The sequence below is a fragment of the Somniosus microcephalus genome, chromosome 3 (assembly GCF_052327205.1).
Source record: "Somniosus microcephalus isolate GS21.2 chromosome 3, FLI_Smic_1.0, whole genome shotgun sequence".
Taxonomy (NCBI): Eukaryota; Metazoa; Chordata; class Chondrichthyes; order Squaliformes; family Somniosidae; genus Somniosus; species Somniosus microcephalus.
The window spans coordinates 292,821,049-292,848,070 of record NC_140989.1 but is presented as its reverse complement, the minus strand read 5'-3'; the positions used below and the strand labels follow the sequence as shown (position 1 = coordinate 292,848,070).

General features: G+C 40.7%; 1 protein-coding gene across 7 annotated transcripts in view; it reads right to left on the bottom strand.

The window, feature by feature from the left end:
• srsf11 (serine and arginine rich splicing factor 11) overlaps positions 1-26,291 on the bottom strand; it is a 39,633-nt gene extending 13,342 nt beyond the window's left edge. For 2 of the 7 annotated variants that reach the window (XM_085982777.1, XM_085982778.1), the window contains exons 1-9: positions 25,215-25,576; positions 18,520-18,653; positions 15,149-15,258; positions 13,092-13,211; positions 7,019-7,065; positions 5,878-6,005; positions 4,454-4,535; positions 741-869; positions 509-592 (exon numbers count right to left, since the gene is read on the bottom strand). In XM_085982777.1, coding sequence (XP_085838903.1) covers positions 509-592; positions 741-869; positions 4,454-4,535; positions 5,878-6,005; positions 7,019-7,065; positions 13,092-13,211; positions 15,149-15,258; positions 18,520-18,653; positions 25,215-25,330 — 950 coding nt within the window. In that variant the 5' untranslated portion in view covers positions 25,331-25,576. The other 5 variants (XM_085982775.1, XM_085982774.1, XM_085982776.1 and 2 more) reach the window with 5 other exon arrangements.
• Between the last annotated feature and the right edge of the window lie 731 nt (positions 26,292-27,022).

The window sequence follows — 27,022 nt, the reverse complement described above, 5'->3', positions numbered from 1 at the left end:
TTCAGCATCACTACAGTGAATCCTTGCATCAAAAAAATACCCATATAAAATGCTGGCCCTTAATTAAAGTTAAAAGGCAGAGGGGACCAAGACACCTGTAACTGCACAAATAATTTTACAAGATTTCGGAAAATATGGCAATTCAGGTGAATGGTCTCTTCCCTTTAAATGCACATTTGACTTGAAATTGTTAAAACATTGCTTCCAAGTGAAAAACAGGTGTAGATAACACACCAAACAACACATCACATTGGTGCTTCAATGTGCTATGCCACAGAGCAGTGCAACACAAGATCTTGGCCTTGATTTTCTGTTTGAAGTTCTAACACACTTCTTAGTGGTTTACTGAATAATGTGGTCCTCTGTCTCCAGCCTCCCAAGTGAGGAATGCTGCATGGACCAGAAAGTACCTAAACTGGAGAAAGAAATGCAATCCTGTCTTTTCTCCTTGCCCCACATTTCTTAAACATAGAAGCTTTTTTGTAAAGTGCACCACTTGCATGCATACCTGCTAGGGCTGCGAGACCGTCTGGCTGTGCTGTAGCTTTTGGGGGGTGTTTTTGATCTTTTCTTCTCTTCCTTCTTTTTTTCCCTAAAAGTGTGTTAAGGAAATATAAAATTCATGCTCAAAAGTGGTTCTACGTAACTTCCATGTTAATTTTGTGGCAGAGACCAGAAAAATTGAAACAAAGGCTTACATAAATACCAAAGAGACGCACTGAAAGAAAGCTGTAACAAACCTTGCTTTTGATATACTTCTAGATCTCCTTCGCTCTCTTGAGCGTGACCGTCTTCGTCTCGGACTTCGTGATCGTCGCCTGCTCCTAGACTTTGAATGTGAACGTCGTCTAGATCTGCTCCTGGAACGCCTGTTAAAAGAACACACTTTGTCAAGTACTCAACAAAACAAACATGCTAATTTAAATATATCGCCATCATTTAAAAACATTTAACGAGTGGGTCAAGACACATAACCAGAAACTAGCAACCAGTACTCTCAAAACAAGTTATAAAACACAAGGGTTAAATATGCAGTGTAAGTGCAAATGATAAACATGTGTGGCAGCAAAAGCCACGTTAGCTGCAGTGCTACGATGTAAAGGGTACAAAGTATATTCCAGTAAAGGAAAAAAAGGGAATGCACTGAAGGCTGGGGTTCTGTGGAGGAATAGAACAAGATGAAATTTAAAACTAAAAACACATTTAGAACAGTTAATGGAGGGCACTATTTAAGGAGAATCTATACTAAACAAGTTACTCAAATATAAGGCAGACCAATCACCTGAGGGTTTTACATGTGAGGATCCCGAAGGAAGCTAGGGAAGAAATAGCAGAGGCTCTGACTGTCGAAAGGTGGCACATGTCAATACACTCTTCAAGTAAGACAGGGATAAGCCAGCAAGTTATAGGCTAGCTAGTCTTAAGTTGCTGAGAAACTTCTAGAGTCTACAATGCGAGTTAATCAGGGCCAGTCTGCATAGATTTCTAAAGGGCAGATTGTGCATGGATTATAGAATTCTTTGAAATAGTACCAGAGCGAATAGATTCAAGAGAAAAACAGCGGACGTAATTTGTATAGATTTAAAAAATAGATTCTGTCTGACTCAGCTACACCATCCCTCTCCAGTGCTATAATAATTTATTTGATCAATACTGCCTCCTTTTTTCTCCCCTTCCCTACCTTTCCTGAATACCTTGTAGCCAGGAGTATTAAGTTCCCAATCCCTGCCTTCTTTGAGCCAGGTCTCAAGTTATTGGCACTGTATCATATTCCCATGTGGTGACTTGTGCCTGCAGTTCACCAATCTTACTTACCACGCTACGTGCATTTACGCACATGCACTCCAAACCCATCTTAAGACTGCCTCGCATTTGCCCCCTGCCTGATCCCTTATTTCTGAACTATTCTTTACTCTAGTGTCTCTCCCAGTCCTCTGTGCACCTGTTTCTCCTCTCTAATGTTTCATCCTGGTGCCCACCCCTCTGCTAAATTAGTTTAAAACCTCCCCCACAGCACTAGTTAACCTTCCCACAGCTCCGTTGAGGTGCAACCCATCCACCTTGAACAGGTCCCAATGTCCTAGGAATCCGAAGTGCTCCCTCCTGCATCATTCCTCCAGCCACACGTTAACCTTTCTTATCCCACTATTCCTATGCTCACTGGCACGTGGCACTGGGAGCAATCCAGAGATGACTACATTTGAGGTTCTTCTCGACTTTCCTCCCAAGCTCCTGAAATTCTTGACTACAGGACCTCAACCCTGTTCCTTCTTATATCATTGATTGCCACATGGATCACAGCTTCTGGCTGTTCCCCTTCCCCCCTCAAAATGTTCTGCACCCTCTCAGTGATGTCCTCAGCAAACCTAACATTAGTGTCTTGTTTTACCATTCTCAAGCACATCAATATCTTCCTCATCTATTCACTCTTTCTCCAGGAATCATATTCTCCCCTTGAAACATAGTTAACGAAGTTCACCTAATGAGGGACATGGCAGGCTCTCCTTCAAATCAAGGGCTCCACACAAGGGAAATTGGATACAATGGAACCTGCCAAACTCTCAATAGAATGACTAAGAGAATTCAGTGAAACCAATAAATGCTGACATTATGCAAGTAACCCCCCCCCAGCATTAACACTGTCTGCAACTAGGTGCCGTTCAACACCCATGAATAATGAAAGATACAGTATTGGGGGGGGGGGGGGGGGAGGAAGAGAGAAGAGAAGAGACACCAAGTTATGCATTTCCCAATCCATCAAGGGTGTTGAATCTGGATTGTCACCACTTGCAATCATGCCTAGGAAGGACTTCAGCAGGAGCTTCCAAAGGGTCTCTCCCATGGTGAAAGGACCAGGTGGAGATCATGTGCGCCGAGGATAACCCAATGCATTGCTGGGCTGAAGGAAGGCTTAAACTGGTGACAAAAACAGAAATTGCTGGAAACACTCAGATCAGTTAGCAGCTGTGCAGAGAACAGACAAGTAACAGTTTCCAGTGTGGAACCCCCATCAACTTGGTAGGTAACTCCACAACTGTGGAGAGGACAGACAAGTATTTCTAACATTTTCTGTTCATGTTTCAGATTTCCAGCTTCTATAGTTTCTTGCTGCTTTCCCTAAACTGGTTAGGCTATAGTGAAACGGCTGAGATAACTTGCTGCAAGTCCCTGGGTGACCCATGCTTATAAGGGGGAACATTTTCATTTAAATGTCTACTTCTCAAAACAGGAAGGCGGCTCCATCGCAGGGCTAGAAGTGAATCGGGAGGTTGCTGTGAAAACTGGCCTATGCCTTTAAAATCACTGACCCTGCCAACATTGATGCTGAAACCTTATCTCCCACATGTTCAACTTCTCCCAAAAGGACAATGGAGAAATGCAGCCACATGAAAAGGTAAAACATGAGGCAATTTGGAAATTGGCTGATCAGAGGTACTGGTATACAAGATATAAGCTGCAATCCCACTCTTCTTGAAAAATAGTTCAGATGGTATCAATCCAATCATCTCTTGACTGACAGATGTCTGTAATGCTTCGGAGAGAGAAGGACAGATGAGTTCTGGCCAGAAGATTTCCAAACCAGAGAGAATTCACTTTCTTTTAAGGTCTCTTGGAATTTTTTTTTGCAGCTTTTACACTTTTAGATCCACCATTTTGATAATTCTGGGCTGCTAAATCAGACTAGGTAAATGGAGGGATTGAAAGTTGGGGGCGATACAATTTGAACAACTCACACGGCCAGCTAAAACAGAAAATGGATCAAATTTCATGTTAATTTAGAGCATCACAATTAACAGGGCCAACCATGTCTCCCTAGCTTAAAGCCCTGCATCAGGAATAATCACGCCTTGGAATGTATTCAGATAGAAGCTGATCCATCCACTACCGTGTCTTGAAATTATTTATAATGTAATTGGCAATTCTTGGTACTTATCATTTTTTATTCTTGTTTAGTTTAATTTCTTTATTTGATCACCCACCTGGTAATCAACACCACAGCAGGGCTTAAAGGACCTTTGCATAACTTGTTTGGGGGGCAGGATGCAGAATTGAGAGAGATTCTGGGCCTTTATGCTAGGCAGGATCAGGAGATGGGTGGTCTGGATGACATCAGGATAGAGGCAATTCCTGAGAACTAAAAAAAGACTGGACATATATCCTAGCTGCTGTATTCTGTGCTGTACTTTTCCCAATAATACACAAAGACTATTTTGGCTAATCATAAGTAACTGCAGGTCAAACGTTTCACATTTTGTACATATCAGTAAGGAAAATCACTTAGAAGACAGCATTTTCACTGCCCTGGAACTTATACAAATTTCAGTAAATGGTCAACAAATCACATTACATGAGATTTCTTGAATTGTCACAATGTGTCAAATCACTTGTTCAAATTATCATCCTTTCCCAACAAAATTCTCAATGAAAACAGGAACGTTTCCCTTCTTCTCACCTGTGCCTTGACCGGGAACGGGACCGCCGCCTGCGTGAACGAGACCGTGATCTAGAATGTTTCCTTTTGTCATCCTTTTTGTCTGAAATATAAAAACCACAAGTAATTGGCAGAATTCAAGAACAAAATATACAATAAAGCCACAAAGAGCGTAGATACTTAGTTCAACACTAGCAACAATTTTTTGATTAGAGGGCATAGAAAGTATATACCAGTTTGGTATTACGGAGAGATTTTGCTTTCTTTAAAAAAAAACACATAAACCAATACAACACCCACTGCAACATTAGAATTAATCCAAAATATTGCTCTTTGCACCGTTCAGAACTTAGTGGAATACTGCAGCCAAAATTGACCTAAGTAAAGGGAAACTGACCTGATTTTCCCAAAGTTTCAAGTTAAAATCTGCGTCAAAAATGGAAATGATAGTTTTAAGTCTAATCCGACATCCCTGTTCGTTTTATACTGCCTGCTAAACTTTAAATGCCAACCTCAGAAATAGCCAAACACCCCATACTTGGATATTATAAAATGGCCATTTCTGTTGCATAGTTGATGACACTAGTCAAATGTCTGCCATTGTTACCATCAGCTGTAATGGTGCACATCATTCACAAAATAGCAATCTAAAATGCCTATGCCAATGTAGCCTGATGTAGAAGAGCTGTTACAGTTGTTAAAATATTGAATAAATGCCTGTTTTTAAAATATCTAAGTGCTCTACTGAATAATACAAGAGCTCATTAACGTACTGCTTGAGACTAGACCAGTACTGTAATGCTGCCATGTATTTATTACTGTCAAGATGAGGGTACCTCAGTTTTGATGAAAAAAAAGTTTCTCTCAATTTACAAAAAAACCCCACAAAATCTTTCAGATTTCTACTGACTTATGCTAAGGCTGTGCTTTAAAAATATGTGCAGTCACGACTTGAATTTGTGTATCAAGCCTTTTCCACATACAGGAAACTGTGCGCTATCCGGCACCGACCTGCTGCCATTCCCTCAAAACTGCCGTACACTCCAGAGCTAATGTTGAAATATACGGAGATTTTCATCTTCATATGAATCAACAAACCCTGTTGCTTAGCAACAGCCTCTAAACAGTCGGCAAGCATCTCTGTAGTGTCTCTAGCTGAAGCTGTTGCTTAGCTACAGACGTTGCAGAGCTTGCCTGTTCAAAAAAAGGGCTCCTGATTTTTGCCGGTGGCTCGAGCTTGCCGGACGGTTCGCCTCCGGATAACACAAAGTTTCCTGTAATTAGCATAATATGGATACTGATCCAATCACTTCTAAACTCATTATACAAAAGTGAACACAAGGGGAGCGTGGCTCCATAGCACCTTAGTCCCACTCGATTATTTTATGTCTAAGTTGTATAAATAAACCAAGATCAGAAGTGAGATAACATTAAAAAAGTATTACCAGTTTCTATAGCTGCTGAGATCAGTGACTGTGCTTCTTTAACCCTTTTCATTGCTTCTTCTATGTCCTTTGAAGAAGTGTCAGATTTCAGGGCTGGACTTACGATGGCACCAGCAGCATGGTTTAACCTGGAAAAATGAATGCATACAGTGCAGTTCAAGACAAAACATCTTCTATCTGAAAATGGATTACATACAGCATTTTACTTACACACACATGGAAAGGAAGGTGGGAAAAGACCATAGGGTCCACTAATTGATGGGGCAGCGCCTTCACTTAATTGGCTGGGAAAGATTTTCCAGGCAGCATATAGATCTGGAGAACAGTTAATTCTTTAGCAGCCAAATGCAATACAGTTTCTGGAGTACCAGGTAGGCCATATCATGCTCCAGCCAATGAGTTTGGACAGTGCTGTCCCCTCATGGCCATCTAGCTGGGAAAACGGTTCATCTCATTCATAAATCAGACGTTTGCCCTTTTTCAAGCAGATCAGCTTTGATGGAACTGTTAGTGGACCATACTCCAACCTCTATGTACCAATGTGACTTTTGAAAAATATGAATATGCCACCTGATTAAGATGAAGGAGAAAAATACCAACATTTGCAATTTCAAATTTCTCTTGAAGGCACCAATATTCGCCGAGCTGGAATTTTACAGCTGTCAGCACCCCTCCTATACCTCACCCAAGTATCTGTTCTTGATGTGTGAACCAGATACAAGCAGGCTATTCGACCTTGAAGTATCACAACAGATCCTGTTCTCGCATATATAAGGCATAGACTTAATATCAGGGGTCAGCAGACAGCAATCAGAAGTAGGAACTCTGGCTAATTCTTCCCTTCCCTAATGCAGGAGCATGGAGACCAACTGCAGTAATCTTATTACTTTCACAGACCAAGAAGTGAACCTGGAATATTCTTTCATGGCTTAGAACTACAGCAGACTTTACCCTCTGGCAACTGGGGAAGCCATTGCTTTTTTCCCCCCAAAAGCTACACAGGAACTTATCCCATGCATTTGAAAGTGAAACAAACAAGGAGCAGACAGGCTTGATGCTTTCCCTCACTGAACTGACCAACTGCTATGTACAGAAAACATTTTATGCCAAAAATAAAAAGTAGAACAATTATCCAACTTACTTTGGATCAACTTGAGTGATGAGCTTTAAAAGCTGATCTGCTGTAACCTAAGAGGAAAAAATAAACATTACGAAATGGTAACGAAAAAGAAACATTTACCAGTGTACTTTGGAAATAAAAAAGGTATCAAACATTAATCATTGCAGAACTTAAATAAATTCCAAGCTTCACAACTACGAAGTATGGAACACTTCTATTTCTAGCAAATGTCTTTTCAATCAGTTATTCAGCAATCAAATAAAAAGTTTCAACATCAATGCTTTCCACTTACTAAACAGCTACTTGCTCCTCTGCACTTGCTTTGGAGAATATCAAGTTTGTCACTAGATAAAACTATTTTTGAAGTGTTGAAGACCTAAAATCAGTGATTCTCAAACTTTCTTGGATGGAGTCTAAATTTCATACCCTCCACAAGGGAAGAAAATGGAAGAGGCTGAAGGGAGCAAGGCCTGAAGATTTCAAACATTTGCTTGTTGGATTTTTAAAAATTCATTCACGGGATGTGGGCATTGCTGGCAAGGCCAGTATTTATTGCACATCCCTAATTGCCCTCGAGGAGGTGGTGGTGGTGAGCCGCTGCAGTCCATGTGAAGGTACTCCCACAGTGCTGTTAGGGAGGGAGTTCCAGGATTTTGACTCGGCGACGATGAAGGAACAGCGATATATTTCCAAGTCAAGATGGTGTGACTTGGAGGGAACTTGGGGGTGGTGGTATTCCCATGCACCTGCTGCACATGTCCTCTAGATGGTAGAGGTCATGGGTTTGGGAGGTGCTGCCGAAGAAGCCATAGCAAGTTGATGCAGCGCATCTTGCAAACATGGGGTGCCGGTGGTAGAAGCAGTGAATGTTTAAGGTGGTGGATGGGGTGCCAATCAAGCAGGCTGTTTTGCCCCGGATGGTGTTGAGTTTCTTGAGTCTTATTGGAGCTGCACTCATCCAGGCTAGGAGAGTATTCCATCACACTCCTGACTTGTACCTTGTAGATGGTGGAAAGGTTTTGGGGAGTCTGTGGGTGAGTCACTTGCCACAGAATAGCCAGCCTCTGACCTGCTCTTGTAGCCATAGTATTTGTGGCTGGTCCAGTTAAGTTTCTGGTCAATGGTGACCCCCCCAGGATGTTGTTGGTGGGGGATTCAACAATGGTAATGCCATTGAATGTCAAGGGAAGGTGGCTAGACTTTCTCTTGTCGGAGAGGGTCATTGTCTGGCACGAATGTTACTTGCCACTTATCAGCCCAAGCCTGAATGTTGTCCAGGTCTTTCTGCATGCAGCATGGACTGCTTCATTATCTGAGTTGCAAATGGAACTGAACACTGTGCAATCATCAATGAACATCCCCACTTCTGACCTTGTGATGGAGAGGTCATTGATGAAGCAGCTGAAGATGGTTGGGCCTAGGACATTGCCCTAAGGAAATATTGCAGTGATGTCCTGCGGCTGAGATGATGGAGGCCAATAACCACAACCATCTTCCTTTGTGCTACGCATGACTCCAGCTAGGAGAGCCCCCCCCACCCCCTCACAGACTTCAATTTTACTAGAGCTCCTTGATGCCACAGTCAAATGTTGCCTTGATGCCAAGGGAAGTCACTCTCACCTCACCTCTGAAATTCAGCTCTTTTGTCCATGTTTGGACCACAGCCGTAATGAGGTCTGGAGCCGAGTGGTCCTGGCGGAACCCAAACAGACCATCGGTGAGCAGGTTATTGGTGAGCAAGTGCCACTTGAACTTGAACTGTCAACAACCTCTTCCAACACTTTGCTGATAATTGAGAGTAGGCTGATTAGTTGGGATTGGATTTGCCCTCCTTTTTGTGGAGGCGCCAAATCTGGGCAATTTTCCACTTTGCCGGGTAGATGCCAGTGTTGTAGCTGCACTAGATCAGCTTAGCTAGAGGCCCGACTAGTCCTGAAGCACAAGTCTTTAACACTACAGTCAGGATGTTGTTGGGGCCCACAGCCTTTGCTTTGTCCAGTGCGCTTGGCGATATTCACCCTAATTTATTTTTGCTGCATGGCCCGTTCACAAACTTAACACAACATTGAAAATGGCGGTCCCGGGCCCGGCTAAAAGCTGCGCAGCTTAGAGGGAATGTTGGCACTTAGCCGTTTCTTGATATCACATGGAGTGAATCAAATTGGCTGAAGGCTGGCTTCAGCACTTCTGACTGAAGATGGTTGCAAACGCTTCAGCCTTGTCTTTTGCACTCATGTGCTGGGCTTCACCATCATTGAGGATGGGGATATTTGTGGAACCTCCTCTTCCCGTTAGTTGTTTAATTGTCCACCACCATTCACAACTGATGTGGCAGGACTGCAGAGCTTTGATCTGATCCATTGGTTGTGGGATCGCTTAGCCCTGTCTATAGCATTCTACTTCTGCTGTCTTAACATGCATGTAGTCCTGTGTTGTAGCTTCACCACGTTGGCAGCTCATTTTTAGGTATGCCTGATGCTCTTCTGCACTCATTGATCAAGGGTTGGTCCCCTGACTTGATGGTAATGGTAGTGTGAGAATTATGCTGGGCCATGAGGTTATAAATTGTGGGGGAATACAATTCTGCTGCTGCTCTTGGCCCACAGCGCCTCATGGATGCCCAGTTTTGAGCTGCTAGATCTGTTCTGAATATATCCCATTTAGCATGGTGGTAGTGCCACACAACATGATGGAGGGTGTCCTCAGTGTGAAGATGGGGCTTCGTCTCCACTGGATTGTATTGTGGCCACTCCTACCAATACTGTCATGGATAGATGCATCTGCGACAGGTAGATTGGGGAGGGCGAGGTCAAGTAGGTTTTTCCCCTCTCGTTGCTCCTCACCACCTGCCACAACTGTCTGGCAGCTATGTCTTTCAGGCCTCGGCCAGCTCAGTCAGTAGTGGCGCTACTGAGCCACTCTTGGTAATGGTCATTGAGGGTCCCCACCCAGAGTACAGTGCTTCTTCCACGTGGTACTCAACATGATTAAATCAGCTGAGGGAGCATGGTAGGTGGTAATCAGCAGGTTTCCTTGCCCATGTTTGACCTGCCGCCATGAAACTTCATGGGGCTCAGGGTCAATGTTGAGGACTCCCAGGCTCACTCCCTCTCGACTATATACCACTGTGCCACCACTTCTGGTGCGCCTATCCTGCCGGTGGGACAGGATATACCCAGGGACGGTGATGGAGGAGTCTGGGACGTTGGCTGAAAGGTAGGATTCTGTATGACTATGTCAGGCTGTCTTGACTAGTCTGCGGTTCAGCTCTCTCAATTTTGGCATAAGTCCTCAAATATTAGTGAGGAGTGAGGACTTTGCAGGGTCGACTGGGCTGGGTGTCCTTTGTCGTGTCCGAATCAGGTGCCACGGTTGATGCCGGGAGGCCCATCTAGTTTTATTATCTTCCTCACCCTTCCTCTCCACCATCGTCTAGCTGTGTGGGACTGCACTCGCCTGGTCCAATTCTTATCCCTCAAATTGTAGCCAGAGAATTACCTGTAATGGCTTCTCTTCCTGTTCTTGCACCGTTACCTCTGGTGTCCCCCAAGGATCTATCCTTGGCCCCCTCCCATTTCTCATCTACATGCTCCCCTCGGCGACATCATCCAAAAACAGACAGTTTCCACATGTACGCTGATGACACCCAGCTCTACTTCACCACCACCTCTCTCGACCCCTCCACTGTATCTAAATTGTCAGACTGCTCATCAGACATCCAATACTGGATGAGCAGAAATGTCCTCCAACTAAATATTGCGAAGACTGGAGCCGTTGTCTTCAATCCCCGCCACAAACTCTTCCCTAGCCACTGACACCATCCCTCTCCCTGGCAACTATGAGGTTGAGCCAGACTGTTCGCAAACTTGGTGTTAATTTTACCCCGAGATGAACTTCCAACCACATATCCGCGCCATCACTATGATTGCCTATTTCCACCTTTAGAACATAGCTAGACTCTGTCCCTGCCTCAGTTCATCTGCTGCTGAAATCCTCATCTATGCCTTTATTACCTCTAGACTTGACCATTGCAACGCACTCCTGGCTGGCCTCCCACGTCCTACCCTCAGCCAAAACTCTGCCCGTGTCTTAACTCGCACCAAGTCCCGTTCACCCATCACCCTGTGCTCGCTGACCCATATTGGCCCCTGGTTAAGCAACGCCTCGATTTTAAAATTCTTGTCCTAGTTTTCATATCTCTCCATTGCCTCGCCCCTCCCCATCTCTAATCTCCTCCAGCCCTACAACCTTCCGAGATATCTGTGCTCCTGTAATTCTGGCCTCTTGAGCATTCCCCGATTTCAATCGCACCACCATTGGTGGCGGTGCCTTCAGCTGCCAAGGCCCTAAGCTCTGGAATTCCCTCCCTAAACCTCTCCGCCTCTCTTCCCTCCTTTAAGATGCTCCTCAAAACCTACCTCTTTGACCAAGTTTTTGGCCATTTGCCCCAACATCTAATGTGGCTCGGTATCAAAAATTTTTTTGACAACCATTTTGTGAAGCGCTTTGGGATGTTTTACTGCTTTAAAGGTGCTATACTGCTATTGTCGTCGTTTTTCGTCGCAGTTTTGATACAACGGAGTGGCTTACTAGGCCATTTCAATGGGCAGTCAAGAGTCAACCACATTGCAGCGGGTCTGGAGTCACATGGGTAAGGACTGCAAATTTCCTTCCGTAAAAGACATTAGTGAACCAGATAGGTTGTTTTAACAATCCAGTAATGTCATGATCACCATTACTGATACTAGCATTTTATTCCAGATTTATTTAATACCCTACAGATGCACCCTGTCGGATGCAACAATTGTAGCATAAACCTTACAGATTCAAAGTACAGACTTGCTTGAAAATATTGGTAAAATCCGTTCTAGTAATTAAAGCCTCATGTTAACACTAAATCAGGAATAAGCAAGTGAAAACTTGATACAAGATGTCGGTCTCACCACCACTGGTTTTCACTATCTACTGGCACCTTATTAACTTTCCCATAGATAATAAAATGTAATTTGCACTTAGCTATTGGGATTTAGTACCAAATGATATTGATGATGTTAGTCAATTTTTTAAATGCCTAGAATTTACCAGTAATCTGAACAGTATTTAAAGCCCAGTTATCTGTTGACTTTTCAATATGTGTGGGATGCAGCACTGCACACAAACACACTATCCACTGAACCCCCCAGAAATACATCACTAGCAGTATGTGTGCAACTCTAACTTGCATAGAGAAAGTTGGAGTATATTATATACCTATATACGTATTTGGCATGTCCTTCCACATTACATTAAATAGCTGTATGCAACCCTCTCTGATGCCTATAGGGCAACACTGCCCTATTAGGACATGTATACACCATCTAGCAAGAGACACTGGGTAGTGTGATAAGGAGTGGGAAGCTAGGCTGATTTGCCTCTTACAAAGCCTAGAGAATTTTTGGGGACAACTGTAGTGCCCCTCCTGCTACACCAGATGAGTTAACTTGGCAGAGGAATACAACTTCACAAATACCACTGTTCACATCTGGACGTACAGAAGTGGGTGGAAAAAGCAGCCGAGGTGATCAAGAGACTCCTGAAGATCAATGGATCTAAAGCACAAATACCAAAGGCAACAGAGTACCCCACAAAGGTGTTACAGGAAACTTTGTGTTATCCAGAGGCGAACCGTCCAGCAAGCTGGAGCCACCGGCGAAAATCAGGAGCCGTTTTATATTCTTTTCTTGCTTTTTTTTTTGAACAGTCAAGCTCTGCAACGTCTGTAGCTAAGCAACAGCTTCAGCTAGAGACGCTTGCAGACTGTTTAGAGGCTGTTGCTAAGCAACAGGGTTTGTTGATTCATACGGAGATGTATGTTTCAACATTAGCTCTGGAGTGTACGGCAGTTTTGAGGGAACGGCAGCAGCTCGGTCCCATCGGTGCCGGATAGCACAAAGTTTCCTGTATTTGTTAACAGGTATGGCATACTTATTAACAGAGACCTGCACTATCAGAAGCATGTAAAACCTGAATCACTGATCAGCATATGGTATGAGGTCAAAATAGCAGCCAACCACCATTTTAGCATTAATTCTATTACAGCCATCACACAACTTACCTGTGAATTTAAGTTTGTTCCTGGCAGTCCAAGTGCAGCAAGAGTAGGGTCCAAACCAGGATTAACATTTCCAAGAGTAGCCAAAGGAACACCGCTGAGCTGGTTAAAAGAAAAAACTGCCTGAAAGAATTGTTTGCATAAAAGTTTTAATTGAGAATGGTCTTCAGTGTTTTATTTCCTGTATACTGCTACAAAATATATTGTAAAAAAAGACACTGCAGATTTACATTGGAAGGAAGTCTTATTTATGGATACAAAACATATCCATATTGTTTGAACACTGTTAATGCTATTTTGGAAACGTTGACCGTTTTCAGATTACCTCTACCCTCAATTGATAAAATGAATGAAGTTAAATTTAGTACCCTGCATTGAGAAGATTGAATTCCATCTCAACTCACTCACCCTCCCAAGTGTTTATAGAACACCCTCCATCTGAAGCAAGATATGAACTTGAAGACACCAATTTACAGTTTGGTGCAAATGCAGGGTTCAAAAATAAATATATGGGAATTTGAGTAGTCACAAATTATTTGGATTCAGATATTTCAAACCAATGCTGCTGACTATTTGCCCTATGCATTTTGATCCAATTTAGAACAAATGCTGTAGGGTTTTGAAAAAGTTATTCTATTCCCACAAGCACACAAAAAAAAATCACCATCAGTATTGGTTTCTGTCAATATTTCCCAGTGTTATCACTGGGATACTTAGTGCACTGGTGCCAATATGCAACTAAAAAGTGGCACATTATCCAATGTGCTTTCATATAATACATTTTTTGTGTTATTGTTAATTCATCATTTCAAATTGCTTCCACCAGTAACAGATACATAAATCAACAATACATCCATGTTATACTTTACATATTCAAATCCTCTCCAGATACAATCTATATTTAGAATGCAAAATATAAAATTGTACTTTTCACTAAATGGTCACAGTACAAAATCTCTCAACTATTATACTAACCAATACAGTCCTACCGCTTATAACTGGCACTTTCATTCAAACGTGATTTGCCCGCTATACCAAGAAAAATACACGTATACTTTTATGAAACTTATAAAAAGGGACTGTGAGTATTCGAATCACCCAGCTTTGGGACATCTAATCTAAATTGTTCCCAGACTGTCAGGTTACGAGACTCAAATTAAACAAATTACAATTCTGTGAATTTCCACAATCCTTATTCCTGGGACAGACTCCATCCTTTAGAGCTCAATCAATAGTTTATATGAAACTGCCATTGGGCAGTGTTTGTGCTCCTCTTATCCATCAATTCTAATCTAATCATCTGATAATCTCAGGACATGGTTTCAGATGTCAAACTGTAGGGATCAGATGCAGACCACTGATATTCAATGTACAGCAGACGAGCACCACTTTTAAATAAGACAATATTGCCTGAAGGACATTTAAAGTCTCAAACGGAAGGTTGCCACAGCTTTCTACTTTTAACTCAAAAGCCAGTTTGGTGCTTGTAGCAGACAACATAATTAAAGAGACAGCACATCCAAGCTGATTTAGCATTGTGCTAATTATGCCAGCTACAATTTGCAGAGCACGATGTAAATCAACAAAGGCTGAACTTAAGTGGTGAAAGAATTGCTTTTTGCTTTTCTTAGAGGGCATCAGTTAGAATAAAAAAATACATTTAGACCAGCAAAAGCACACATTTATTTCTGCCCAAAATAAACGGAACACTTAAGACGCAATAAGCGGCAGCACTGAAATTGACATTAATGCAAATGAATAATGGTATTCATTTTTTGGCAGATACAAGTGACTGCCAGTTTTAAAAATGTGTGTTTTAAGTGGTGAATAGAAAAAAAAACTTCAATTCAATTGATCTAATGGGGAAGCCTAATCACCATTAATCTTAATAGCTTGAGGATTGTACCTTCCACTCACATTAAGATTGGCTCATTTTCCTATACAGGTACTGCAATTTCAAAATAATTTCATGTAGAAAACCTAGAAATACACATCAGTAATTAAGCCCCTTTAAAAACAATGATTATTTTAACTAACTTGAAATTGAACAGTTTACTTACTGATGTCAGAGGATTTGGTGTAGGTAAAAGTCCACCTCCAGGCAGCAGACCTGCCACTGCATTAGCTGGTGCCAACAGAGACAAAGCCTTAGACTCATCAGGAATGACTCCTGTAGAAAAATTCAGATCTGTATTAGAATAAACCCACACAAGTTGAGACAATACACATACATACACCCAGCAAAACAAGGTCTCACTGTTTTCAGCACCTTAGCTTGTAGAAAGTACACTTATAATCTTGCTAAAATAGATTTTATGTTTTACTAATTACAACTGAAACCTTTAAACTTTTAGAATGAAATGCCATAGATGTAAAATTTGATTTTTTGCCCTGAATCTACAAATCAGTATATACTATAGTAAAAAATAAATAAATATCACAATACACACTACTTTTTTTTTGTAACACTGCCAAGATATTATCACCTGTACTCGATTTTTTAGTCATGAACCAAACGTAAGCAAGCACAGTCGGTTCTCCAGGGGTTGTGCTCTCAACTTTTCAAAAGATGTTTTATGAACAAGCGACTCGTGTCGGCTGCTTCACTATAAAGCACACAGAAAAATCAAGATACACAAGACAAAAAAAAGTTTATGATTTAGGGACCAAAATCATGAAAAAGTTCACTATGACTTGTTTAGAACTTACCATTAGACAGGAGCAATTCATGAACAAGCTGAAACATACTGCTCATTATATATTAAATGCTACTTTTTGTGTAAGTGAACCACTTTTTTTGCAATTTTACTAGATATCAATTTGCCACTGTGCCCCAATGCCCCATAATCAAGAGTGACATTCTGTAAATATATATACACACCAACTGCATTTCTATCCTTTACAGATAATAATTATCAGCACTGCATGTATATAAAGATACTGTGTAGCACCTCAGCAAGAAAACATACAACAAGTAAAGGACACTTAAGAGAAACTGGATTAGCTGCAGAAGGCAAAACTGTTGGGTGGTATTTTCAGCAGGGCCTGGTAAATAGGTCTGGCTGAACCAGGGAAAAGAACTGTAAAACACAACAACAAAAAAAGAAAAACCACTGTTAAACAAAGGCAATGGTTCCACTTTCTGTACTGAGCGGTGCTGATAAAATTAACAGAATGCACTTAGCATAGCGTTATCCGGGTCGTTTACACCACTGAGATGCTACCAACTGTCATAACTAAAGGCTTGTCTTTTAAATGATTTATGAAATTTACTACGCAGTTCATATGTACCTTTGGCGTTCATACTCAGATGGAAGAGGAATTTGACAGGAGGGAAAGAACAAAGAAAAAAGGGGGAAGGAAAACAGACAAAAGAATGAAAGATAACTGACAGCCATCGTCTACCAGTAAACAAGAGTTCCGACATGCTGTAAGTCCTTTTTCAAGCTGAGCAAGTTATTGCACATATTACTTGCTTACCGTGTTTCTTGTTTGTATTTAGCTAATCCAGATCTTCATTACAGCACAAATCACAATCACACACAAATTAAAACATGCAAATAAAAAAAGAAACCTCTATGTTGGACTCCAGAAAGGTTAGATTTTATGATGTGCATCAAAGTACACAGTAATTGGTACTTTAAGTTCATCAGTTATTCAAAAGTTACCCCCAAATTTTCAAAAGTTGATTTATTGACCAATTTCACCAACTAAACCAGAAATGTTTTCATCCTAACCAAATTCTTTTTGAAGAAACTTGGCTCAGAGCATAAAAATTCTCAAGTGTAAGCTACACATAATACTAGGCCAAAAAACTTTACTGTTAATGTAATGAGTACTTTTAAAATAAAGGAATTCTGCAGTTCAATCATGAAGCACCAACTTATCTGGGACCCAGAGAGAATTTTATTTAAAAAAAAACAGTTCAGTGTAGTATAATGTGTGATTGCAGATACCATAAAGCAGGCCATTTTGGCATACACAGCTTTGTGTTGCCATTCCAAGTGTGTAATTTGATTTATAAATTGAATTGTTACCATCAATCACTTTCTAGTCCCACACAAACCAAAATAAATTGTGCCAAAATTACCGACTCTATAGTACATTATCCCTTTTAATAAATTTCTCTTTTAGCCTGCCCTCTTTTAATCTGCTGAATTCTTTCCTTCATACAATCTAAACTGGATAACATCAAAGCCTAGAAATATAGAAACAGTGAAGAGAAAAGGTAGTTAACGAAAACAAATGTTTACAACAGGACAACACATGGGGACTCTTATGCTTGCTGGCCTTTTGTAAATTGCCTAGAATCCCCTGTCGCTGCAGAGGACCCACTTTTTCAGTCATCAGGGAAGGGGCTCTGCAATTGCCTTCTCCACTATAAAAATCACACACACAGATAACAGAGAGAAGAATTTATTATTTTGGGTGATGCTCTGGGTTTTATGAAACAATATGGTTATTAAAAAAGACAACTCCACCTTCACAAAAGCACACATAAAAAGCTGGATTAACCAACTTTTTAAAAACTTTAGACTAAGAAGTCCCACCCCATTAACAACCCTTGGTGTACTGCATTAAAACAAAATTCTTTTGAGAATACTCATGTATATTTCCACAAGCAATTAGAATGCTAATAGATTCACTCCTCGGTGCTTCCATTTTAAACTGGGCTTTCTCCGGCAAAAATAAAAAGTCACTTTCAGCAGGTATGGTATTACAACCAAATATTTTTGTGCCATGGTTTAGAACTGAATGCAAGAAGTTAAATTACTAAACATATTTTAAAAATAAGTTAATATTAATGCTACAGTGCATTAAGCACTAATTACTCCGTAGAATATTACTGTATTACTAGTAAAATAACACTTTTGTAAGATAGACAATGGTAGTGAAATACAATTAATTTGTGACAATTAGTATTCAACATTATTTTGAGGTGTATTATTATCCTGTGTGGCCTCATTGTGTAACTACCAATGGTAGTGTTTACAAGAAACAATGTGCATTGTCATGGCTATGGTCTAATAACATCCCCATGGCCAAAAGGATATTATTTAATACTAAATAAAAATTAGATGTCAAACTAATTGTTTTACAGTGCAATCTATCTTAGTTGCAACTGTCCATAACCATCAGTCCTAATATAAATGATTTCGTCTAGACCCTACATCAACCATCTGTCGCTAAAGAATCCACTGAAGTTAGTCAAAAAAGTCAGACAGGTTTCCTCAGAAATTTCTCAAAATACACTGCAGCTTTAACATTTTACATTTTTGTTGTCTTAATGATGGCAGTATACCAAGGGTTAATGCATCAATATCACTAATAATGTTTAACATGCTGGTACATTGCAATTTACTGAAAAATGCTCTAATGGGTACAACTGAGGTTATAAAGGGCTAAAGCCCCCAAGCAATAAAACACAAACCTTCTGTGTAAGGTACAACTATCAAAGCTCTGTCAATGAAGACGGTGTTTGTCAAATGCTGCGCCACTCCCACAGCGTCAGGATCATGAAACTTTACGAAACACACACGAGACGTCACTGGCAACGGTGATTCACTGAAAAAAAATCAAAATATGGTTGAACCATAGTGTTGAGATTACATTGCATCTTATTTTTAAAAAAAAACAGAAAATGAAAAGACAAATTGCTACAAATGGATCTTTCAATCTCAACCATACCAAGTGATAAAAGAAGTTAAATGCTTCAAAGCAGGCTAGTCACCACTGGATCAGTTTTCCCATCATTTCTGATGACACATACCAGACACACACTCATTACAGGAGAAGAATAGAAAATGAAGCCTGCATGTCCAGGTTATTATTGCAGATCCACAAAAATTAAATATTGCCATAGGTGAAGGTCAAGAAAGCAAATCTTGACCCCGCAAGGTGACTATGGGGCAGATGGGGAAAAAAAAGCAAAAATTACACAAAACCGCTTCAGTTAAGTAGGAAGAGATCCATAACTGCTCAGGTTTTTCCCACCCCCCGCCCTCCTTCCCAAAATCCAGATAAGAGTGGTGGGAAGGGCAAGGGTTAATACGTCAGTATCATTAATGACGTTCAGTCATGCAGAATTGCAGTTCTGGATAGCAAATACTTTAATTATTAATTGTGACAATTTTTGCTTAAGAACTTTAGTTTAGCTCATCAACAAGCAATCAGCAACCGAGTGCAATTGTGGAAGGGTGTCACAATGGCAACTCACTGATACGAAATTTTTTAAAAAAATACTAGAAAGAGAATAGATTCATACAAATTTTCCTTTTGAAAAAGGTTTAGGGTCATCAACTGAAAATGTGTCAGTAATTGCAGGGGTGCTGACCACTACAACGCTATCAGTATTTATATTGCTCTGTAACATTTTAAACCATCTTTTCGATCGAACTGGAATTGACAAATTCTTTTACTGAGTGCAGCTCAGTATTCAGATTCAGCAGCAGTGAGCTATAACTTCAATAAAGAGCCATTCCAGCTTTCTGTAACTGGAATTTAGCTCAATTTGAAGTTTTAAAACTTTGGAATCTTATTCTTCTCTTGTGCAATGGGTGTGCCCTTCAGCAGCATAATACCACTAATAGTGCTGCACAAAATTACTTTCAACACACACAAGGTCAATCACATTACCAGGTATCCATATATCACTCCCAACCAAAACTACATGAAGACAAAATCTAAACAGTACAACCAACAGCAACATTCACCCCCCTCAAAATAAGTGAATCACTCATCGTCGTCTCACTCAAATTCTCTTTTTCCGGCCTATGTTTGTCTTCCTCCCTTGCTTTTTGATTCTTAGCTCCTTTAGTTTTCTGTATCTTATTCCTTTACCTGCCTTTCCCCACCACGGGTACTGAGGGCAAAAATAGCATGCAACTATCTTATTACTCTAGCAAGAGACTCAACACAGGTAGCTTCCTCCCTCTCTCTTTATTTAAATTTTTTTTTAAAAAAATACCCCTTTTTATACTGGAAACAGTCGCAAGAGTTTTTCTTTCTGCGTGCTATTCGCTCTCTGATCTCCCAGGGACCTGGGTGCAGATTCAAGGTTCCAAACCGGAACAAAAAATCTCTCATCTCTCATATAATAGCAAAATACTGCGGATGCTGGAAATCTGAAATAACAGCAGAAAATGCTGGAAATACTCAGCAGGCCAGTTTCAGGTCTAGGACCCTTCATCAGAACTGGAAAAAGCTGGAGATGTAACAGATATTACCAGAGAAAGGAAAGAAAAGAAAGAGGGAAACAAGAGAGAACCAGTTCTGATGAAGAGTCCCAGACCTGAAACGTTAACTCTGTTTCTCTCTCCATGGATGCTGCCTGGCCTGCCGAGTATTTCCAGCATTTTCTGTTGTTATTTCTCTCATCTCTCCCTTGGTACAAAGCCACGGCTCTCCTCTTGGCTATCACCAGAATCCTGAAACTTCCCTCGGGGCAAGGAGTCCAACCAATTTATACAAGATCGTCATTTCCATCAATTTTTGGGCAGCACCTCTAAAACCGCCTGGGTGATGTTTTTATATTTTTTTCCTCTTAGAAAGTTGAAAGACGGGTCTATAAAGGTCAAAGCTCAATTCATTTCTGAAGCCTCCTTTGTTGAGCTAGTCCAAAGAACACTAATGAGTTTAAAAGAAGTGGCAGTCAGTATAACTCATGTAGCCATTGTAACACATGTGGGTTCAAGAGAAACTGGTACCCTGAAGGAAAAAAAGTGCTGAGGTCAGGAAGGACTGGATAACTGGGGCTGGCACCAAGAAAACAAAACAGTGGAACCTGCTGGAGACAATTTATGTTTTTGTATGACTTGGTATTCTGTATTTTTAATTCCTCTACCATCAGCATGCACTTCAAATTAAACAGAAGACAACTCTTCAATTGACAAACTTGAGATAGCACTATATTTTAAATTTAGATATAAACTTTCAAAGTTCACAGTACCACAATATTTAATGCATCGGTAGCACTTTCATGCAGGTTACAATCTGCAACATAGGAGTGCAAGAGGCATTTCTTCAGCCAACTGCCTGAAGTAAAAGTCGTACCTAGAGCTTTTACATCACTTTATGCTAAATCCTCCTCATGCAAAGTTTTAAAGGATTTACAAGGAAAGTAGAAATAAATGTAGCGAATCACGCAACATACATTAAAAAAACTAATTTTATGATTACAGGATCACACAGGTGTATTTCCAATGCACCCAAAGAAGTAGACGTAATGCATTCCCTATGTTAATAAGTCAGAGTATTGAAAATGTATTGCCTAGTCAGTATGATAAACTGTTTCAGCTTAATAAAATTATAGTGTAATAACCCATGATATAATAAACATTACAGAACTGGTAGTGACACTAGCCTTGACTAAAAGTTTTGCACTATTGTAGATGAACAGATTTATAATTACATACCAGAGTATCAAATCTCTTTTGTAGCAGTTACGTGAACATACAATTTCTTACACTTGTCATTAATGAGCATAGTAATTTCATGAGATTTGAATCAAGTTTCCAGATGTCAAACACACATGGATTTGTAATAGCCAAGTGGATTTTACTTGTATAAAACACATACACACACTTGTGGTACTGCTCGGTGAGTTGTTAAATATGCTGTAATATTAATTACTTTCAATATATAAAGAACAAACTTGCATTTATATGTCTTAGGATCTCCAAAAGTGCTTTATAGTCAAGGAATTACTTCTGAAACACAAGTGTTGTGTTGTAGGCAAACATAATATTAGTGTTTATAGGAGCAATGATACATCATATTAAAGTGTAGATTATTAATTATACATAATATTAATCTCTAAAGAGGTAGTGGGGTGGGTTGCAGAAGCACTTAAATTTAGCAGCAAGGTAAGAGAAATTTGTAATTTAAGTAGCAGACTATTATAATCTAAGCAGTGCAGCTGAAAAATAAATTAAGATTTAAAAAGCAAGGCAGGTGGCAAGAAAATTTAAGCAGCAGAGCAAAATAAATGAATAATTTAAGCAGTTGGGCTGGCAGCAGGAAGAATGAAAGTTTAAATGGTGGAGGAAAAGATATTAATTCAAATAGTGGAGCAACCGACAGGGATGAGTGATGATGCAAAAATTTAAGCGGGGTTGCCAGGAATACCAGTAGGTCTGCCCGAGAGGCTGCGAAGATGAGTGATGGGTGTACAAGATTGCCCCAGGTAGAGAAGGGGAGAAGGCTGGGAAGCTGGAGGGAAGCAAGGTAGAATGGGAATGGGAAGGCATGAAAATAGAAATATAAAATGCAAAAAGTTAATAGATCAAATTAAAAATAAAACTTACCTGGCGAGAAGGAAGAAAACGGCAGGCAGACCTGGGCAATTCGTACCACAGCTCCACCAGTGGTGGGAGGCCTGTTTACACCGACAGGCAATTGTTTACATAGAAATTCTCATTATAAATGGTTACATGGCAATTTTACATTATAAATGTTGATATAAACGTACTCAAAAATCGTGACAGCAGGACGCAAGGTTTGTGGACAGTGTGTGCCACGCCCAAGACTTTTAGTTAATATATTTATTAAACAATTATTTTTTTTTAAAAAGGTTACGGCTACAAGTGGTGATCTCACGCAAGCGGAGTGTTAAAGATCCAAATTCTTGTCTTAAAATGGCACTCCCACGCCTTCAAAAGTTCTCTTTTGTTCCACTTACTTTATCTTTGAAAACTTAACTCTTGAAAGCCCAACTCCATCCAAGACCTGAATACTTAGGGAAGCTCTGCGGTGTTGAAATCAAAGCTTATTGCAATCTCCTACTCACTCGGGATCTCAAAGCCATGGAATTCCTTATTTCCCTTCCTTCCATAACTTTGACTTTTAAAAAACATTGGCATCATGTAATCATCACTGTGATCTTTTATTCTTCAGCCTTGGCAGCACTCTGTCTTATGGACCTTGGTCTGTCATCTTGATTCATCAAGAAAACCATTATTGTTAGCTAATTTAGAAGGGATAAAAATGTTTACTTTTGACATTAAAAACTGACAACGATCATGGGTATTTTCTAGCAATCAGCTCAAGTATGACCAAAATAGTACTTAATGTTTGCAGTGTAATTAACAGGTGATTATTGAAGTCATTCTAGTTCATTGTTATACCTGAAAGGGGTAGACTTGTCATTAGGGTTCATCATTTGGCTCCAGATAAACCTGCAAGTCAATTCCGTAACACGTAACATGATTGCATAAGAACACAAGAAATAGTAGCAGGAGTAGGCCATTTGGCCCCTCGAGCCTGCTCCGCCATTCAATAAGATCATGGCTGGTCTTCTACCTCACCTCCATTTTCCTGCACTATCCCCATATCCCTTGATTCCCTTAATATCCAAAAATCTATCAATCTCTGTCATGAACCTCCACAGCTCTCTTGGGTAGAGAATTCCAAAGATTCACCAAAGAAATTTCTCCTCATCTCAGTCCTAAATGGCTGACCCCTTATTCTGAGACTGTGACCCCTGGTTCTAGACTCCCCAGCTAGGGGAAACATTCTCTCTGCATCTATCCAGTCAAGCCCTGTAAGAATTTTGTATGTTTCAATGAGATCTCTCATTCTTCTAAACTCCAGAGACTATAGGCCTAGTTTACTCAATCTCCCCTCATAGGGCAATCCCCCTATCCCAGGAATCAGTCTGGTGAACCTCCGTTGCACTCCCCTCTATGGCAGGTATATTCTTCCTTAGGTAAGGAGACCAAAACTGTACACAATATTCCAAATGTGATCTCACCAGGGCCCTATATAATAGCACTAAGACGTCTTTACTCTTATACTCAAATCCTCTTGTAATAAAGGCCAACATACCATTTGCTTTCCTAATTGCTTGCTGTACCTGCATGTTAACTTTCAGAGACTGGAAGATGGATAAACAGGAAGCTTATTAATGCTTCGTGCTCGTAACTGCATTTTTAGTCAGTGAAACTCCAGCAGCACCTCGTGCATAGAGGCCCCAAATCCTTAACTCTCGTCAATCTGCACCTAAATTCTTCAGGCTTAGCCAAGTCCGTGTATCCTTAAAGAAGCAAACAGAAGCTACTTTGGTGGTAAGTAAGCCTATTTGACAACTAAGTCCCACACATGAAGATGGGACCTTACTATACTTCAGAATATTAATAGGTGCTGCACAAGTCTCTAACCAACCAGAGCTTGAAACAATATTTTGAAGGGGGATAAAATGTACATGACCATTTTTCTTTGTTACCATCTCTACTGATGCCAGGCACAGCTAATTGTATTAAATTATATCTTTCTTGATACGTTTTTAAAATAAATTGACACTGATGACAGCAATGAACTCAGTTGAAATTATTTCACCCGTTTTTCACGATTACATCCTGCAATCCCATGTTTTTCTGCTAAAATGCAAATTAGTCCGACAACTGACTGCTTTTGCAACAATGAAAAATTAATTGTATTTACTCCTTTTTCAGCTAGCCATGTTCCCTCAATTATCTACGTCTTTCCCATTTAAGAAATAGGAGGAAGCGTAGGCTACAAGGCCCCTGAAGCCTGCTTTTTACGACTCTCGCCATACTTTGGCTTAAAACGTAGTTCATGTTATGCACAATATTGCTCGGCCCATTTAATAATCTGCAAATTATTAAACCTGTAATATATCAGTACATTGCTCAAAAATTAAGTGTAAAAGCTACAAAACAATAATTATCGCCTGTCGACATTAATGAAAAAGGCTTTACATTGGCGGCCATTTTACTTCACAGGGGTAATAATGAAACACCTAACTTTGGTACAACTTCAAAAATTACCTCTTTAAAACTAACGCTTTATTTTTTTTTTAAATTAGCCCACCCCCCACAAAAAAAGTAAATCCAGATAAATGCGGCTGGGAGGATGGTCGTGATATTGTGAGGGCAGCGAGTCCCAAAGCCACACAATAGTGGAAGAGACTGGAACTCCGTTATTCAAGAAAGGAAATGCATGTGATATTTCCAACAGATATTTCGAATAGCACGTCCGTAAAACGCACTCCGTGCACAAAATTGCTTTCCCTCAGAAGTAAAAGATAAAACGTTTGGCGTCAGATCTTAAGCCGCTGGGCGGCGCGGCTTAGGCCCCGGCCCTGCCTGGGAGTTTGGAGTTACTCACTCTGAAGGGAAGAGCCGCAACTCGTCGATTTTGCCCAAAAACCCGAACAGAGTTTTCATCTGCTCCGAGGTCGCGCTCGGCGAAACATTGGTCACTTGAATTACGTCTGTAGCCATCGCTTTTAGAAATTATATGGGTTTTTTTTGAAAATGGGAAGAAATTATTTTCTTGATCCGATTTTCCACGACGTTTTCTTCAACCTAAGACATTAAAATACAGAAGAAAAGAAAGTGGGAAAGTATATATGACAATTTAAAGATAATTAATCGGTAGTGAAAATGCCCGGGTCTTCGGCCGAAACCCTCAATAACAACGACAACGGGCAGACTCCGCGGTATCCCACAATCCCCGCGGCGGACTGCGCAGGCGCGGCGGTTCCCCTCGGTCCCCTCCTGCACTGGCTGGCAGGGGAAGGTGGTGGCGGCGCTAGGGGGAGCTGCGCGCCTTCTTCCCCAACCCCTCCCTCCGCCCAGCGTATGGCGGCCGCCATCATTTTCCAGAGGTACACACACGGCGGAAAGGGAAATGGAGACTGAAAGGATTGCTTTTTCGTCTTCCTATTTTCATTTCATAACGTGTCACGCTTCTTTCCAGTGCCGATTATTTTCTGTTGGTTGGGTGGGGTGCGAAACTGACCCGTTTCATGGTGTGCTTATACTATATATACACATATATATATTAAAATATATATTCCACGAGGTCCTGTTTAATCGAATTCGCGCTAGAACGGTCATCAACATGAAATTTGACAAGTTGGGATCAAAAAAGGGGACACTTTTGAACGTCTGGAGCTGTAATGACTTTCTAAGAGTGAGAGTTCACATCTTTAAAACAAAATGAGCGATTATTACTGGAAAATCGCTTTAACCATTTTGTTCTGTCTGATCAACGCTGAAATCCTGGGTTTTAGTTTGAGACTCTTCGTTTTGAGTTTCTCCAAATTACTTAAAGGAAAAGATAAGCTTAAGAGTAATTTTTTGAATAAAATCATTCCCATATTTTTTATAGTTTCAAAACACATTTAATTTGCAAAGAGGCGCATGGGGTTCGCTGTCCCTACCCATTAGACTGCTCCGTGAGATTTTTTGGAACGACTCCAATGAAACCATCTGCAGCGATTACAGTGGACTAGCCTGCCCCTCCCTATCTCTAACCTCCTCCAGCCCTACAACCAACCATAACAACTTGCATTTATATAGCATCTTTAACGTAGTAAAAGATCCCATGGTGCTTCACAGGAGCATTATCAAACAAAATTTGACACCGAGCCACATGAGATATTCGGGGAGGTAAGGTAGGTTTTAAGGGGCGTCTTAAAGGAGGAAAGAGGTAGTGAGGCGGAGAAGTTTATGGAGGGAATTCCAGAGCTGAGTACCTTGGCAGCTGAAGGCACAGCCACCAATGGTGGAGTGATTAAAATCTTGGATGCTCAAAATGCCAGAATTGGAATAGCGCAGATATCTCGGGATCTCTGTTCCTCCAGTTATGACCTCTTGTGCATCCTGATTTTCATTGCTCCAACATTGGCGGCCGTGGTTTCAGCTGCCTAGGCCCTCCGTTCTGGAATTTCCTCTTGCCTCACCTCCTTAAAACCTACCTCTTTGACCAAGCTTTTGGTCACCTGCTTGAATATCTCTATGTGGCTTGGTATCAAATTGTGCTGGATAACGCTCCTGTGAAGCGCATTGGGACGTTTTAGTATGTTAAAGGTGCTACAGAAATGCAAGTGTTATTATAAACAGGTGCCCTTACTTGGGAAATCATGAGCAATCAGCTGGTTCCTCTGCAATCCCAGCATCTTTTCTGGG